General features: G+C 43.2%; 2 protein-coding genes across 3 annotated transcripts in view; one reads left to right on the top strand and one right to left on the bottom strand.

Moving 5' to 3' along the window:
- Positions 1–21: 21 nt before the first annotated feature.
- On the bottom strand, positions 22–13,446 carry NUDT6 (nudix hydrolase 6). Its single transcript, XM_017825157.1, has 5 exons — positions 13,363–13,446; positions 11,551–11,741; positions 6,406–6,461; positions 3,371–3,425; positions 22–709 (listed from the first exon to the last, which is right to left on the bottom strand). Exons 1-5 carry the CDS (start codon positions 13,407–13,409, stop codon positions 321–323), a joined length of 738 nt encoding a protein of 245 aa, XP_017680646.1. The 5' UTR covers positions 13,410–13,446; the 3' UTR covers positions 22–320.
- Positions 12,960–15,206, top strand: part of LOC108502310 (spermatogenesis-associated protein 5-like) — a 52,551-nt gene continuing 50,304 nt past the window's right edge. For both annotated transcript variants that reach the window (XM_017825155.1, XM_017825156.1), the window contains exons 1-3: positions 12,960–13,117; positions 13,571–13,695; positions 14,085–14,242. In XM_017825155.1, coding sequence (XP_017680644.1) covers positions 12,985–13,117; positions 13,571–13,695; positions 14,085–14,242 — 416 coding nt within the window. In that variant the 5' untranslated portion in view covers positions 12,960–12,984. The remainder of the gene's footprint in view (positions 13,118–13,570; positions 13,696–14,084; positions 14,243–15,206) is intronic.

The following is a 15,206-nucleotide window of genomic DNA, read 5'->3' on the forward strand; positions in this document are numbered from 1 at the left end:
AAACCTATTGTGCCAGTGTGTGTGGAGGTAAAATTTCTTGGAAAATATATTTTCAAGATCAATAACACATCTGTTTTCTTCTAGGTATCTATGCAGAGCTGTTTTATTTACGTTACGCTTTCTTTATGGAGTAAAGGAAAACAAATCTGATGCACACTTGCAGCAATATTTACCTTTAAAAATAATTTATCTCTTAGCTTATTAGAGAATAATTACTTACTAATAATTACCTAAAAAGAAGTCCATGAATAAATTTAATGTGCAACACTGCAGTAATAATTCTAAATTATTAATCTAACGAAATGTGAAATGTATTGCTCTCATGTAATGTTTCTGTAGGACTCGGGCAGCTCCCTGTGGTACAGTTTGTAGAACAGGCCTGTGTAAACAGCTGGGAACTCCCTCATGGTTATGTCGATCTTATCAAACCCTTCCCTGTACCCATACAGTAGGAGTTTGGCTACGTTGCTGGTGATGGGAGTAGAGTTTTTTGTCCTGACAAGCTCCTCGAGGTCCATCCACTCACACCTCAGGCACTCCTGCTGGCAGAAGCTGATGCTGAAGGAGGAGGGCTGCAGGCGACAGATGATGTACATGTCCGACTGCCCAAAGGCTCCGGGGTGTTGGTGCTGCTGCCTGATGCTTAGGATGGACTTGAACTCTGACTTGATGCCAGTCTCTTCAAAAACCTCTCGAACTGCTGTGTCTCCTGGGTGGAAAGAGCAACGCTTAGCGTTCTTTAAACACTGGGGAAAGGCGGAAACCCTCTAACTCAAAGCGTTCTCTGTTCTGCTTCGTCAAGTTTTCAGGATGTAAGTCTGTTTTTCCAGCACAAGGATAAGCTAATTCTTTGGTCCCTGAACAAAACTAATTGCTAAGTGCCTTTCCTGTGTATATCCTGCAGAATTACCCCTTTTGATAATACTGTGCAGGAGGTGGTTTGACATGGACACTCTGATGGCTGCTGACTCTGCTGATCTCTTAATCCAAGGCAGCATTCCACCCTCCTTGCAGTCCTTTGTATCCCCATCCCTCTCCTTGCTTCTATCCGAGCTGTTATGTTACCTGCTTCTTATAGTTCACTTTCAATAAGAAATGAGTGTGCTGGCTTGCTTCCAAAAGCAAAATACATCTTAGAAGACCTGTAGAGATTTGCCATCCTATGGAAGCTTTCATCTTGGCATGTTAGAGGGGAATAGAACAGGCATTTGAGGGGTAGTTTCAAATATTAAAAATAATCAGGACATACAGTGGCTAACAACAGATAACCAAAATTATTAATCCAGCATTGGCCAAATTACTGTACGTTAATGCACATATTTCTGCCTCAGCTCAGCTTCTGTCTTGTTCTGGAATGACCTGTGTGAAGTTTCCCAGATGGGGAAGGACACTCATGTACCATTACTGACCCTTGCAGAGATTGCATTTTATGTTGCCCGGAGAGGCCTCTGTGGTCCCCTGGTTTAAAACAGTGGTTGCAAAGCAAAACTCCCTGTGTTTTGTTATTGGGCAGGGGGCTGTATTACACAGAAGTGAAGAACTGAGATAATGAGAAAGGTTGAAGCAGGCTACAGTTAAGGAAATTGTGATAATTAGGGATTTCATTTGAGCATTGAGCTCTGCTTTTAGATAAAGTGCCTTTTTCTGTTTCCCTTTTATTTAAATGTGTATATATATATATATATAAATATCTACTGACAGTTAAACCAGAAGAAACACTAGGGCTTGAATACTCAAATACAAAAATGTGTGCACTTTGCTTAATTCATTATGAAACTATTGGTATTACTTGCACGAGTCAGTTTGTACTCATTTAAGTAGACAGCCATGTATTTTGTCACTTCATATAATCACGGGATCTTCAAGCCTTGTAATTGCAATTTTTAATTGTAATTTAAAATGTAGTCCCTTGAATGAGTTTATAAGGTATGAGTATGTAAGGATTAAAAAAAAGGAAAATTAAGCTCTATTATATTTTATGCTTCACTAATTTATATCTTCTTGTAATATAAGATGTGATGCAGAGAATCATAACTTTTATTATTATGTAGTTTAGAAGTGGCAGGAGGGGAGCTGTGGGAGACTTGTTTTCTCCTGGGTGTTTTCCAGTACTTACATCCAGGCTCCAGCCATAATCTCACCTGTTTTTTGAGGGGTGGCCTCTGGCTTACTCAGTAGCACTATCCCTCTGGGGAATCCCACTGGAATGCCAGTGCTGGCACAAAAATCCTGCTGGTATCTCCTGGCCTAGAGCCTCTGGCACTAGAAGTCGGAAGAAGCCTGGCTAGACAACAACCACAGCATTTGGGATTCTTCTGAAAACATGGATCCATTTCACTGTTACGTGTATTTGCATTGTCCAGCAAATGGTTTTGATTTCCATCACTGGGTTTGACAAAAAGACTGAAAATGAGACTCGGGAGTTGTGAAACTAAATTCAGTCATATCCCAATAACTAGAAACTTTCTCCATGTGTTGAAATAATGAACTGGAATACAAGCCCTGCAAGTGTTGTAGGGAGACTGCTAAAATAGTAGGTATTTCTAAGGTATGGAACAGTCAGGAAGCCTGGGCTCAATGCCCAGTTTAAAAAACAACCAGTCTATGGATCATGATTTTAAGGGGTGAGATACAAAGGGGAAAAAAAGCCAAATTTTCTCTCTCTTCATAAACAGCCTTGTTCATTCACCACTGAACAGAACTGCACCAGTGCTTGTCATCACCTGTGCTACGCTGGGCAGAAATGAGAGGTTTCCTCAAATCAGCATTATTTCTTAATACAGAAGAGCTTTATGTCCCTGGTTGAGTAGGTGCCCACAGGACCGAGCTGCTGCACTTAATGCTGCCCTGTGCCAAGAGCTCTTAGTCCAAACAAATCAAATGAATGAGGGTGGGAGGAAGCAAAAGTTGTATTTAATTCTGGTTTGCATGTACAAATGGAGAGCTGGAAATTTTTGCTCAGTGCATCACTGAGGTCACTGCCCTGGATTTCAGTGTGAGCCGAGAGCTCCCTGTTTCAGTTTTATTTAGTTTATATACTGATTACCTTAATCCTCTGCACTTCTGGCTCATATTACAGCATATCCAACAAGCCCACAAAAAGTCAGCTGACTTCAAGCACTCACTTAAGAGAAATTGTGGAAAAGAGTAAATGTTATAAATACAAAACTTCTTTGCCCCAAATGTTACCCAATGTTACCAATATAATGTTACCCAATTACCATTAAGGTCACAGGATCATGTCACTTCATCTGCTCACCATTAATTCAAAGAAACAAATTCAAAGGAGTGGTGTGGGTCATGCTGTATTTCAGCAGTGTTAATGTCTTTGTAACTCTGTTGACGTCTGACCTGTCTTCCTAGGACTTACCAATGTCTTCTCCTGGATTAGACAGACCTCCTGGAAATTTCCATGCATTTATAGTCTGTATTGGAGGAGAAAACATTAATGAAGGATACAGCCTGTGTTGTACTCTCAAATATGAAGGAGATAATTAATATGTGACTTGTTTTCTTGAAGTTGCAGTAGTATTGTTATGACTCCTACAAACAGCAGGAAGTAGGAACTTATTCATTCCTGCTAAGGTGATGATCAGAGAAAGCTACAGTCTGTATGAACTATTGGAACAAAACACCTACTGACTGAAAATACAAACTGTCTAACAGTCATTAGACAACGTTGCTGCTAGATAGAGTAGTTGAGTATTAAAGAAAAGCTGCTATAGACAATATAATCTTATATTTAATCACTAATGTATTCCCCTTCCATGGTTTTGGCTTTTAAAAAATGTATATATATTTAATCTTACCAACAGGTATTATGATTGTAGTACTGTTCTATATTGCACTGGCTTTAAGATGACTCTGTGTGTCTGTAATAATCATTTAGTGTAACTTGTCATTTTCATGGAATACAAAAACGGAGGGCTTTTGTGTGATTTATATATAGAAACATTTATTGAATTGCAATAAAGTTCAGTATTAGAACGTGGAGACTTGGTGTTGTTACTTATACTGCTAAAGGAGTCCCAGTCCCTGCACCTCTTGCAAATGCATAAAGATTTGTAGGCTTTAGTTCTCTGCATTTTTTATTTCTTTCCTTATTAAAAGTTTATGTAGGAAGAAGTTACCCTTCACCTAGAAAATTAACGCAGTAAAAAAGCACACTGGCCAAAAAAAAAAAGCTTTTTTGTCCATGCAGCATAGAGGGGGAAGCTCTCTGCTTTCCAGTGATTTGAAACCCCAACAACTACACTGGAAAATGTTTTTTTTTTTTTCCTGGGCATTCTTAAAGGGCTTGGATAGGACTTTGAAGTAATAGATTAAAAATAGTGCAGATGGAAAATACGTATATTTGTCTGCTGGCTTCCAGATTTGCTTTTGGTTCCTGGAAATCTTTGTGTGCTGTGGAATTGTCCTTTCACGACTAAACCTAAACAGCTCTTAAAATTCTGCCAGCTGCTTAATTATTTTTTTTAAGCTTTCAGAACATCCTTTATTTTAAAAGACACCATTTCGGGGAAACTGTTCATTTTATGGGAAAAGAGAAGGGAAAGAAGTGGTGGAACCGACAGTGGGAAACAACTGTCTGAGCTATTTGCTTGCACTGAGATATTTGCTCACTGCACAAGGAATGTATGGATGTTCATACACTTCAGCATTTAGACTTAATTTTACCCAGTCAATAAAGAGCTGGAAAGAGGAGAGTCAGAAACAATCACTTTTTTCCTTTCACCTTCCTCACCTGCTGCACTGTCAGCTTTGTTCTGGAAAGGTGAGCTGAAATAGTTGACCTGGCATATCCCACTTTTCAGAATGAGCTGAGGGAACGGGGAAGAGCAGTGCCAGACTGGTCCTCTTGTGTTTTGGGGCCAGAGGTGAAAGAGATAATGCCTGGTGAGTATGGAATTGAACCCAGTACCCAAATTAGAGCATCTGATGTCACTGTAGAATAGGTAGAGACACCTGCACTGAAAATGCCTGTGGGGGAGCTTTAACAAAACCACACAGGTCGAAGTTAAGCCTCACACCTTCTGGGCTTAGGAAACTACTATTTCCTTCTAAATATGCAGATATTTTTTAAGACCTGTTTAAGATCCTTACTAAACGGTAAGCATACAGTTTTATATTTTTGTGTGTAAGAAGGATAAATAAAGGTCATGTTTCTAAAGTTTACAATGTGCTGTCCTGTTCCTAGACACTCTCTAGAACTGGAACCACTTCTGGAGCCTACAGCATGTGGGGTAGGTTCATGCTTTAACTGGTAGTTTCTCAATGTAAGCCTGAAGGTCTTGCTATAGAAAAGTCCTTGGTGTTTTTATTTATTATAAGTAAAAATAAAAAAATAAAAATCTTTAATTGCAGGAAAGGAGTTCAGAGGAAGAGAAACACCTTTGTCTTTTGTGTTAGAAATTCAACATGTTGTATAACTGAACCTGCCTATGAAAGCACTTTCATTGAAGTTCATTAACTGTGTTGTAGTTACTAATGAACTGATGTTTTGGTCCTGGGAAGAAATGTCCTAGTAGCTATTTGAGGAAAGACAGAAAAATGCAGCCAGTGAGATTCTGACATAGTTTTAACTATATAAAATGGAAGTGATGCATCCAAGTGTATTTCAGTCCACCTAGGTTTGATCGTTCCATGTTAAAACTGCAGTTAATCTCACTGTACTGGAGACACTTTGCAAATGAAACCATAATGGAAGCTAAATGCCTTTTCTGTGGAATAGCGCAGCACAGGCAACTGCCATTGAGCCAGTGAGCTTTCTGCAGCTGCTGGATTAACAGCCTAGGTTAGCCTGATGGGGGCTGGAAGACATTCCCAGTGATGGATGTTTGGTGACCTCAAGCCACATCACACGACCCACCATCCCCACACTAATGCTCTGGTTTGGCATTCCCTGTTTGTGAGGAATTAGGGATCTTTACACTTGCCATACTAAGGTGCTCTCCAGGTCATGGCCAACCATGGCATGGCTTATTTAAAGCCACAGACATGCCTGGAATTTTTGAAACCAAACAAAATCAGCAACCTCCTCACAAAAATCTGTTTTGAGCTGTGGGGTTTTTCCAGAGGTCTGCATGGTTCCAAACACATGATTAGGGACTCTTGGGTCAGTTACAGAAGAAAAATTCAAAGCAAGAAGGACACTTAGCAGTGCTGAGTCAATCATCTGTTATAATTAACAATAAAGGCCTTGATTTTCAAAGCACTTTTTTATTCCCTTAAAATGGAATACAGCAATCTGTTGATAGATGTGTTGCAAGACACTCGTGAAAGGAAGTAACTTTAAACTATCACAATTCTGGACTGGTATTAAAATAAACATATATTTTGTTTTATACTACAGAGCAAGATTATCTAAACGAACTTCTCTATTTTATAATCCTGTAACAAACTTACCTTATTTCTGTCTTGTACAACCAGGACCTTTCCAGTGCTTTCATCTAGAACAGCACCTAGTAGAGAAAGAAGATTGAAAAAATGCAGTGCTGGACAACTATGTCCAATCTTAACAACTAAAATCTAACACATTTTGATAAAGCATAGCAAACCCCTAATGATACCATTTACAGTTGGCAAGGTTTGTTTAGATGAATCACAAAGTGGTTTGTTGGTGGAAAACTGATACACAATAAAGTATCACAAAAAGGTTAAGTACCCTGTATAAAAATTCAGAGTTAGCACAGTACCAAGACAAATAATTGCAACATTTAAGTTCCAGATTAGACAAGAAATGAAAAGAAAAACTTGCTTGTGTTAATATCAGAACTAAAGAATGCAAGATCAAGAGGTCACCCAAACAATCTAGCAAAGCTGCAGCAGAGACGTGCCTGTAATCTTGCTCAAGGAACAGAAAATTTTCCAGTGACTCTGGCCGAGAAGCCACCCTTAAGGGGTAAGAATTTTTCTCCAGTGAAATTCATGACAGAACTCCCACCTGCTGTAGCGAAGATCTGAGTGTTTTCTGGTTAATGACACACAAGGTTTACTACTCAGGGGGCTCACGGTGCTGATAATGTTCAGCTGGGTGACTATCTGTGAACTAATGACAGGAACTCGCCATAATTTGAGTCAACTTGTTAACCAAAAAGTGTTGCTTCCAAGTGGAAAAGTGACACTTCCACTTGTTAAAAAAAACCCCTCAGGATGTCTGACTTTTCCTTATGTCCTCATGCTCAGCCCATGACTTTCTCCTGCAGATTACAAGTTTTCCTACTTTCTAAAACCCAAGTGCTTTCATGTTTAATCATCATGTCACCCTCACTGGTCCTATTTAAAAACGTCCTTCCTTTAAAACAGGCATTTTTCTCAGATTTTTCAAGAGTCCTGTGGTGAGCAGAACGAGTACTGTGGTGCAGCTCACCAGGCTCTTTTCCACATCAGTCATGCATGGGTTTCAAATTAGTAGTTAACTATAAAAAAATGCTTCTGTCATTTTACAGCAGGAGGAAGAGTATACAGGCAGATTTGTGATATATGCATTTAAAATGCTTTGGGGAAATATTTCCACAGAAGGGAATTATTAAAGAATGAGTGTCCAGCTCACAACACCCTCTGTTTTTTTAATAATACATGGCAGACTTCTGTGTAGGAGGAACATTTAAAGGATGAAATACCAGTCTTCCTTCAAGATATGCCAAAGGACGTGTTTTGGGAGGGTAGTCACATATCTGCCTCCCCCTGGCTTGTGACAGTATGATTTCATTCCTCCTGTAAATATTTAGCAGTGTCCAGGTTCAAGTACTCTGCTGATTAAAGAGGGAACAAAAGGAAAACAGGAGTAACTTCGATGAAAGCTGTGATTACTGGGATTGTTTTCTAGTAAAGCCATTGTTCAGCCAAATGGTTTGCTGAGACCAGGGAGAACTGCTGCAGGCAGGAAACTGCAAAGTATCAAACAGAAAGTATGTGTTCTCTTCTCTGTTTCTATTCCCCTGAAATGTCATTTTTTGGCAGTGAAATGGTCACTAAGATGATCAGAATCTCTGCTAGAGGATACCTAAAACCAAAGCAAAACGAAAGGAAGAACACTAACAGGATTTGCTGTCTGGTCTCGTGTTCCCAAGAGTAGCTCAAAAGGCCCTGAGCTGCACCTGGTTGGTATCAGGGAGATCAGAGCTTGACTGCAGGCCCTGAACTGCAGGTTTAAAAACTCTCCCCCTTGCTACAAATGTGGTACCTGGAGCTTTAAAGCATCCAACACCAGGACTTTCTGGAAAGGTTTATACTCATAACCCAGCCAAGTACTCAGTATTACAACACTGCTTTGTTTTGAATGTTCTCTTTTGGGAAACAGGTAAGCATTAGAAAAATAAAATCCCTTAGACAACTCCAGGTAATGAGTAATGGAGGGGAAAAATATCTTCATCCTACCTGTTTTATTTATGACTGATGTAAACATGTATGCAAAGATGTTCCGTGTTGAAAAGCACTTGTCGACCACATGAGTGCATGCACAACTGCTGGCATTGTAAATAGCAGCAGACAAGAGTAGGGATTTGTAAAACAACTCGGGAACTACTTTTAAATCACTTTTGATTCCTTGGGCCATCATAACCTTCCTGTGCAGTTTCACATTAATGCAGCTGCTCATTTTACCCATTTCCTTAAGTAACAGGACTGGCTAAGGCTGATAATCCTCAGCGTGTGTAGACTCCAAGGACTTTGATTCAATAAGTAGATTAAGGTAGGTAGCAATGAAAATAACAGCTGTGTTGTAAGGCTTACACTACATGTGAGGGAGAAGAGAATAAATGACTTTAACTTTTCTTCCTCTCCTTTCACTTTCCTTCCTCAACTTGTCTGCCTGTGCCATTGTTGCGTGGCATGTTTACAAACACGTCCCTTTCTGGGTGGCAGACCAATTCCTCCCAGGAGGTGCAGAACGTTGGAAATGCTTCTGCAAAACATGTTAATCACTTCATACACCAGAGACTTTCCTGTATCTTTACACATGTGGAAAATCCTGCCGCCTACAAACGGATGCAGCGAGTGAGCTGGGAGACACATCACATGTTCCACTATTTCTAAACAATAATGGCCAAGCCCAATGAGTAACATTTGCTACTCTCTGCTTGGCGACTCTCATCCAGTCTGGTCAAGTATGACCTGACCTCGCTTATTCACACCTTTGTCATCACTTGGCTGGACCATCCCGAGGCACAAGCCCTGGCTGCGCAGCGTTCCCTGCGTGGGAAACTCCAGACAGCAGGGAAACCAGCTGCTGGTCTACTTGGCAATGAGACCTGCTACCTGTTGCCTGCTCCCTGTGCTGGTTTCCCTCTGGCCAGCCAACCACTCTCCATGTCTCTGCTTTTCATTTCCAGGATGCTCAAGGGACTGAGTCCTGTATTTCACTGACTGGCCACAGCTTTGAGATGGAGATTCTCATCAGAAAATTGCTTTCCTTTACTGCAGATACTTTTTAAAATACTTTTTTTTTTTTGTTCAGGAAATAAAAATGCCTGGAGTTTGCCACCCACAAAATATAAAAGAGCGTATTTATATAATTTAATATTTGAATAAAATTAATTAAAAATAGAATGAAGCCCTTCCACTACCCAAGCTCTCCGTCCTAAAGTAGAAAGCTAATGGAATAAACATATTCCAGGTGGTAGCCACACTGCTCAGTGTATTTTTGGGATGTGTTCCATCTCCACTGACAGTGAGTGGAATAGAGGGGAAAAAACCACATAGCAATCATTATTTCACAGAGAAATCTGCTTGTCTACATGCCCCAAATGCCTTCCTTAACTCCTTACCTCTTTTAAAAAAACTCCCAATAATGAGTAAAAATGCACAGGTTTGAAAAGTGATAGCAAAGAATACAGACATTTTATGTTCTGCAGTTTTTAAATCTGTGCAATAAGTTATGAAATCCATCTACCTGCACTTGTGAAATTTTTCCTTTCCTCAAACCTTTTCCTACTTGCAGAGTGCCAAGTGTTTCAAAGTGGAACTGCAAATTATGCTCTGAAAGTGCATTTTCTGTATTTTCAAATGTTTATTTGAGAGTCTCTCAAGAGTTATGATTTCTCTTACACGAAGTCCTTCCTGACAACCACTGGGGTCACAACACATCTTTTACATGATTTTCTTCCAAAGGACATTTTCAGCTGGGCAGGTCTTACTTCAGAAAAAAACCCCTCTCAATTAATCCCGTTTCCTCAAGCACTCGAGTTACAACCACAAGGAGTAACGCGGAGCTTCTGCTGAGGGAATGCGCTATCCTGCTCCAGTTTAATGCCACATATTTTAATGGTGAGGTTTCCATACCTCAGGAAAACATGCTCCAACATGTCCATTGACAAAATCCAAGGCCGCCTTCGGCTTCCACCCTGCCCTCTGCTGGCCGTGGGACGGAAGGCTCCCGCTGCCGATGGCAGTAGAACTGTTTTGTAATTCAAGGCGTTTTCCCCGAAACTTATTTTCACCTGACCTGCTGCTACACCGAACAATCCATCTTTTGTGAGTTCTTCCTAACTAGGTTTGTCAAATTGCTATTTATGGGTCTTAACACTACTTGGTGAAGAAATAACGTCCCACACAGTCCCTGCAAGGCAAGGACAAACAAGTCAAGGTTGTAATTGGAGTGATTTGCTCTCCCTATCCCATAATTTCTGAGTGTTAAAGTAACTTTACAGGAGGGGTCCAAACAAACCTCCAAATAACAGATTACTGAGAGATGGGCTAGGCAGTGGCATACCTGTGGAACTCTGCAGAGAGACAGTGCTAAGACATTCGAATTTGGTGAAGCTAAGTTTTTTTGGCTCATCATCAGTTCCTTGTACTGTGCTATACAAAGAAAAAAAAAAAAAACAAACAAAAAAAAGGGGAACCATCTTATCCAGTTCCTTGCAAATGTTCTCAGTTATGGAACAACTTCTTTCCAACCGTGATTGTGGGAGTTCTAGTTGGTTAAGACTATGGTGTCCAGATGTTTGCTTGTAAAATATATTTGTTTGGAATACAGACTTCTTGGCACAGAGCAGCTTTTAGACCACTGTAATTTCAGCTAATAGTTGTTTTAGCTTCTGAACCAATCCCTGTTAGGTCAAGTTGTCCCCATTTACAGACCTTAATGTGAGCATAGGTTAAGCAGATTCATATACTAAGCATCTACAGCAAGGAGAGCGAGCAGAGAAATGCTTTTTTATTTCTCTATGATTGTGGTTACTTCTTCATTTTAAAACACTGCTTGAAATCTTTACTCTCACTTACCTGCAAGGTGAAAAGACAACACCTTTCTCAGAATGGTGTTTAAAAGCAATATTCATGAGCTCCCCATTCTACAGCTTCAGGACCACATTTTCTTCACAATTTTCTCCAACTGGAATTGTTTTGAGAAACCTCCATCTGGCTGTTTTTAGCCACATATGCTGTTGTACAGGCACATTCATGAATGACACACTTCCCTTTGTAAAGTCACCCCAACAGTAGTTGGCAGCTGGTTGTCCAGAGGAACAGCCCATTTCCTACTGGTCCTAAGGGCTTGTTCAAGTCTTTTTGTGCGTATCACTCCTGTAACTCACCTGCAACACCCACCTGGTGGGTGGCAAACCCTGGCAGCCTGCTGGGCCCCTCTCCCAGCCACAGTGTCAGGGTGGATGAGCCCTGCTCGGCATGGTGGAAAGCAAAGCCTTGGGAAGCAGCTGTTGCCACAAGCCCGCTCTGGAGGATGGGGACACGGAGCCAGACGGCAATGCGACCTTCCTGCCGCCACTGAGCCACGGACTCTGCAAGAGAGGGAAGTGAGGAGGGTCAGGGCCACAGCCACCGCTCAGAGACAGCCCCCCCTTGCCCTTGATCTGTGTGGTTTTAAACCTTATTGCGCACAACTGGGGTTATCGTGTATTTTCACCTCATTTATAGGGTCAAACTATTGTTGGTGTGAGGAAGGTGCCAGCAATGACACAGGCTGGCAGCTTGACATTTCATGTGGTACAACTTGGTATTCACACGTGAAATAATGGCTTTTCTGTCAGGGTCTGCTGTAAGGCACAGGGGAATCTACTCATGTGGAGTACCGTGTCCAGTCCTGCGCTCCTCAGCACAAGAAAGAGAAGGAGCTACTGGAGAGGGTCCAGTGAGGGGCAACAAAGGTGATTAGGGGTCTGGAGCATCTCTCTTATGAGGAGAGACTACGGGAGCTGGGCCTGTTTAGACTGGAGAAAAGACCATGGAGAGGGGATGTTATTAATACATATAAATATTCCAAAGGTGGGTGCCAAGAGCACGGTGCCAGACTCTTTTCAGTTTCACCAGAGCACGGTGTCAGACTCCTTGCAGTTTCTTGCCCAGCGACAGGAGAAGGAGCAGCAGCCATAAACTAAAACACACGAAATTCCACCTCAACACGAGGAAGAACTTCCTTTACGCTGAGGGTGGCAGAGCACTGGAACAGGCTGCCCAGGGAGGTCATGGAGTCTCCCTCTCTGGAGACATTCCAAACCCACACGGACGCGTTCCTGTGTCACCTGCCCCAGGTGACCCTGCCTTGGCAGGGGTGGTGGTACTGGACGATCTCCAGAGGTCCCTTCCAACCCTGACAATTCCGTGGCTCTGTGAGCGCCCTCCGCTCCCTCCAGCCGGCGTTCCCCGCCGCACGGCCGCGGCTCTGTGCCCGTGAGGGGAAGGCGGCGGCTGAGGGGAGCTGCTCCCCGGGACCCCGCCGGCCCCTCACACAGCGCCCCCCGCCCGCCCCGCTGCCCCGGGAGCCCCGCCCGGCACTTGCCCCGCAGCCACCGCCCGAAGGCCGCCCGCTCCACCCGCGGGGGCTGGCGCAGCTCGCCCAGGTCCACGCTCACCCCCCCGAACTTGTCCGGCCGCGCCCGCAGCCCCGCCAGGGCCGCCCAGCCCCGCGCCCTCCGCAGCGCCCGCCACAGCCGCGCCATGGCACCGAACAGGGCGGGGGGCGCCGAGCCTCCGCCCCCGGGGCGGTGCCGGCCTCTGCTCCGGAACCACTCGGCGTGGGGCAGCATGTCTGCCTCCTCTTCCAAAAGGAAGAGCAAGGGGCGCCTGGCCGCGGGTGGCGGCTCCCCGCGGGATGCTCCCCTCGGAGCTGCTGAGGGCGGGCCGCTGGCGCTGCGGGTCGCCGACGCCGTGGAGGCAGGTACGGGGGTGCAGGCGGCGGGGACGGGCTGCTCGGGGACGGGCTTCCCCAACCCCGGCTTTCCCAGCCCCGGCTGCCCCAGCGCGGCGCGCTGAGGGCGCCTCGTTTGAAACTGAGTCCCTGCCGAGCCGTGCTCGCAAAGGCGGGACCGGGGGATTCTCTCGGGCAAAGTCGGCTGGGCCCCCGTGAAATCTGCTCTTTATTCCCGTGGAGCGGGAGCTGTGTCGGGGTGGAAGGTGCGGTACCGAGCAGCAGCGTGTGACCGCGGGTGTTCTCCCAGCCCCGTCGGCATCCCCGCCCCGCGGTTCCCCCTCACGGGGGTCCCTGCACTCCCCTCAGGGCGGGCACCGTGAGGGCTGGGCAGGGGTTTGTTGTTGTACTGGTTGGGGAGGGCGGGAAATGCTGGATTTAGCGGGGAAAAAAACGACTATTTTTTCCCCCTAAAAACATCAGGAGATGACAAAGTCCCGAAAATGCTGCGCAGAGTCCTGGCGCAGCTGTCGCTGAGCAGCATGAAGTCTGCGGAGCTCTGCATTGGGCGGCCGGCCCTGCTCACCTCAGCTGATGGGCGGCAGGAGGTGAGACCCTTTCTTGCTCCCATAAAGGCTTTTCCTGTGCTTTTCAGCGTTTTGCTGTTGTATTCAGTGGGATCAACATGGAACATGCATTGAGAAAGATGGTGAACATGCTCTTCCATGTTTTCTGTGTGATATTTATATCTTCATTCTCAATGCTGGGAAAAGTCCATGCTGCTGTTTTTTTTTTCAAAATACAACCTCTTCCTTCTTGGAGTGTCTTGAATCATGTCTTAAGAGCTCAACGCTACTTGTATTTTGCTCTGTGGCACCAGGTTTTAACCTAATCCTTCCCCTCAGCCCATATTTTTGTAATCAAGTGTTACTTAGCTTAACTGGAAATGAGGGGGGGGAGGAAATCTCAACTGACTTGCTTTGGAAACTCTTCCTAGGTCTGTACTGCTTGGCCCACTGCAGGCTTTCCAGGTGGGAAGATTGGGCTGAATGAAACCACACAGAAGAACCTGAAAGTAAATCCAGGTGATAGTGTCACTGTGCAGCCTGTGACTGGTGCAGTCATCCAGGCAGAGGAAGTCGATGTAAAGTTGAGGTAGGGAACTTGTTATAGCCTTGTTGAAGAGAGTGATTTTTTTTTTTAAGCACTTCCCTTCAAAACTTCGCCTTTATATATGATGGTTTTGTCCTCTGCTTTTATTTACCGTTTGGTTTTTTTTTAGGATTGGAAACTCTGAGGTGTGTTTTTGTTTATAAGTGAACTTGACCCAAGAAAGGAAATGAAAGGTACAAATCACAGTTGTCTTAAAATCATGAGTGCTCTGAGAAATCAGCAGTTTATTGATTTGCTGAATGATTTCCTGTACTTGTCATTCTAACACTTCATAGAGTCAACATTTGGGTTGATGCAGAATCTGATTATAGTTATTTCCTAAAGTTATTTTACAGTTGCTTTTGAAAGTGTCTCAGCACTTATATTTATATAAATTAACATCACTTTCCTTTCAGACCTCTGTCTTCAAACATGGCTACTTGTTACAGAGGTGGTTGAAAACACACGTTTTGTTAAAAAAACCCAACCTCATGATAAATTAAATAATTAAAAGTAATATATTTCTATTCCTCCATGTTAATATGCAATGCATTCTTTTTTTGAAGTTGTGACTTTTACTGAAATACAAGCTAAGAATGAGGTCAGAGGAATTGCATGTAGCTTTTGAAATATTTATGATTACTGTGATTTATTTTTCTTTTAGGAAACTGTTCCATAGCCAGAGTTTTTCCACTCAGTGAATCAAGAGTCAGGCTCTGAGGACTGTTTTATAGATGTACCTTCAGATTTTTAAGTCTCATAAATGACTGCTTTTCTAAAATTAGGAGAGAAAACATGAAAACTGTAATTGGTCTGTTTCAAGCCTGGTAATTTACTACAAACTATGGTGTAAGAATATAAATTATTTAAAGAATGAACTGAAGTTCCATTATTCGAGTACTCCCTGGGTTTCTAGGTGTTTTACAGGTGAAGTTTATTCTCTGCAAATCAACACCTCTGGGTACTG

Source organism: Lepidothrix coronata, unplaced genomic scaffold (assembly GCF_001604755.1).
Source record: "Lepidothrix coronata isolate B3197 unplaced genomic scaffold, Lepidothrix_coronata-1.0 Scaffold116, whole genome shotgun sequence".
Taxonomy (NCBI): Eukaryota; Metazoa; Chordata; class Aves; order Passeriformes; family Pipridae; genus Lepidothrix; species Lepidothrix coronata.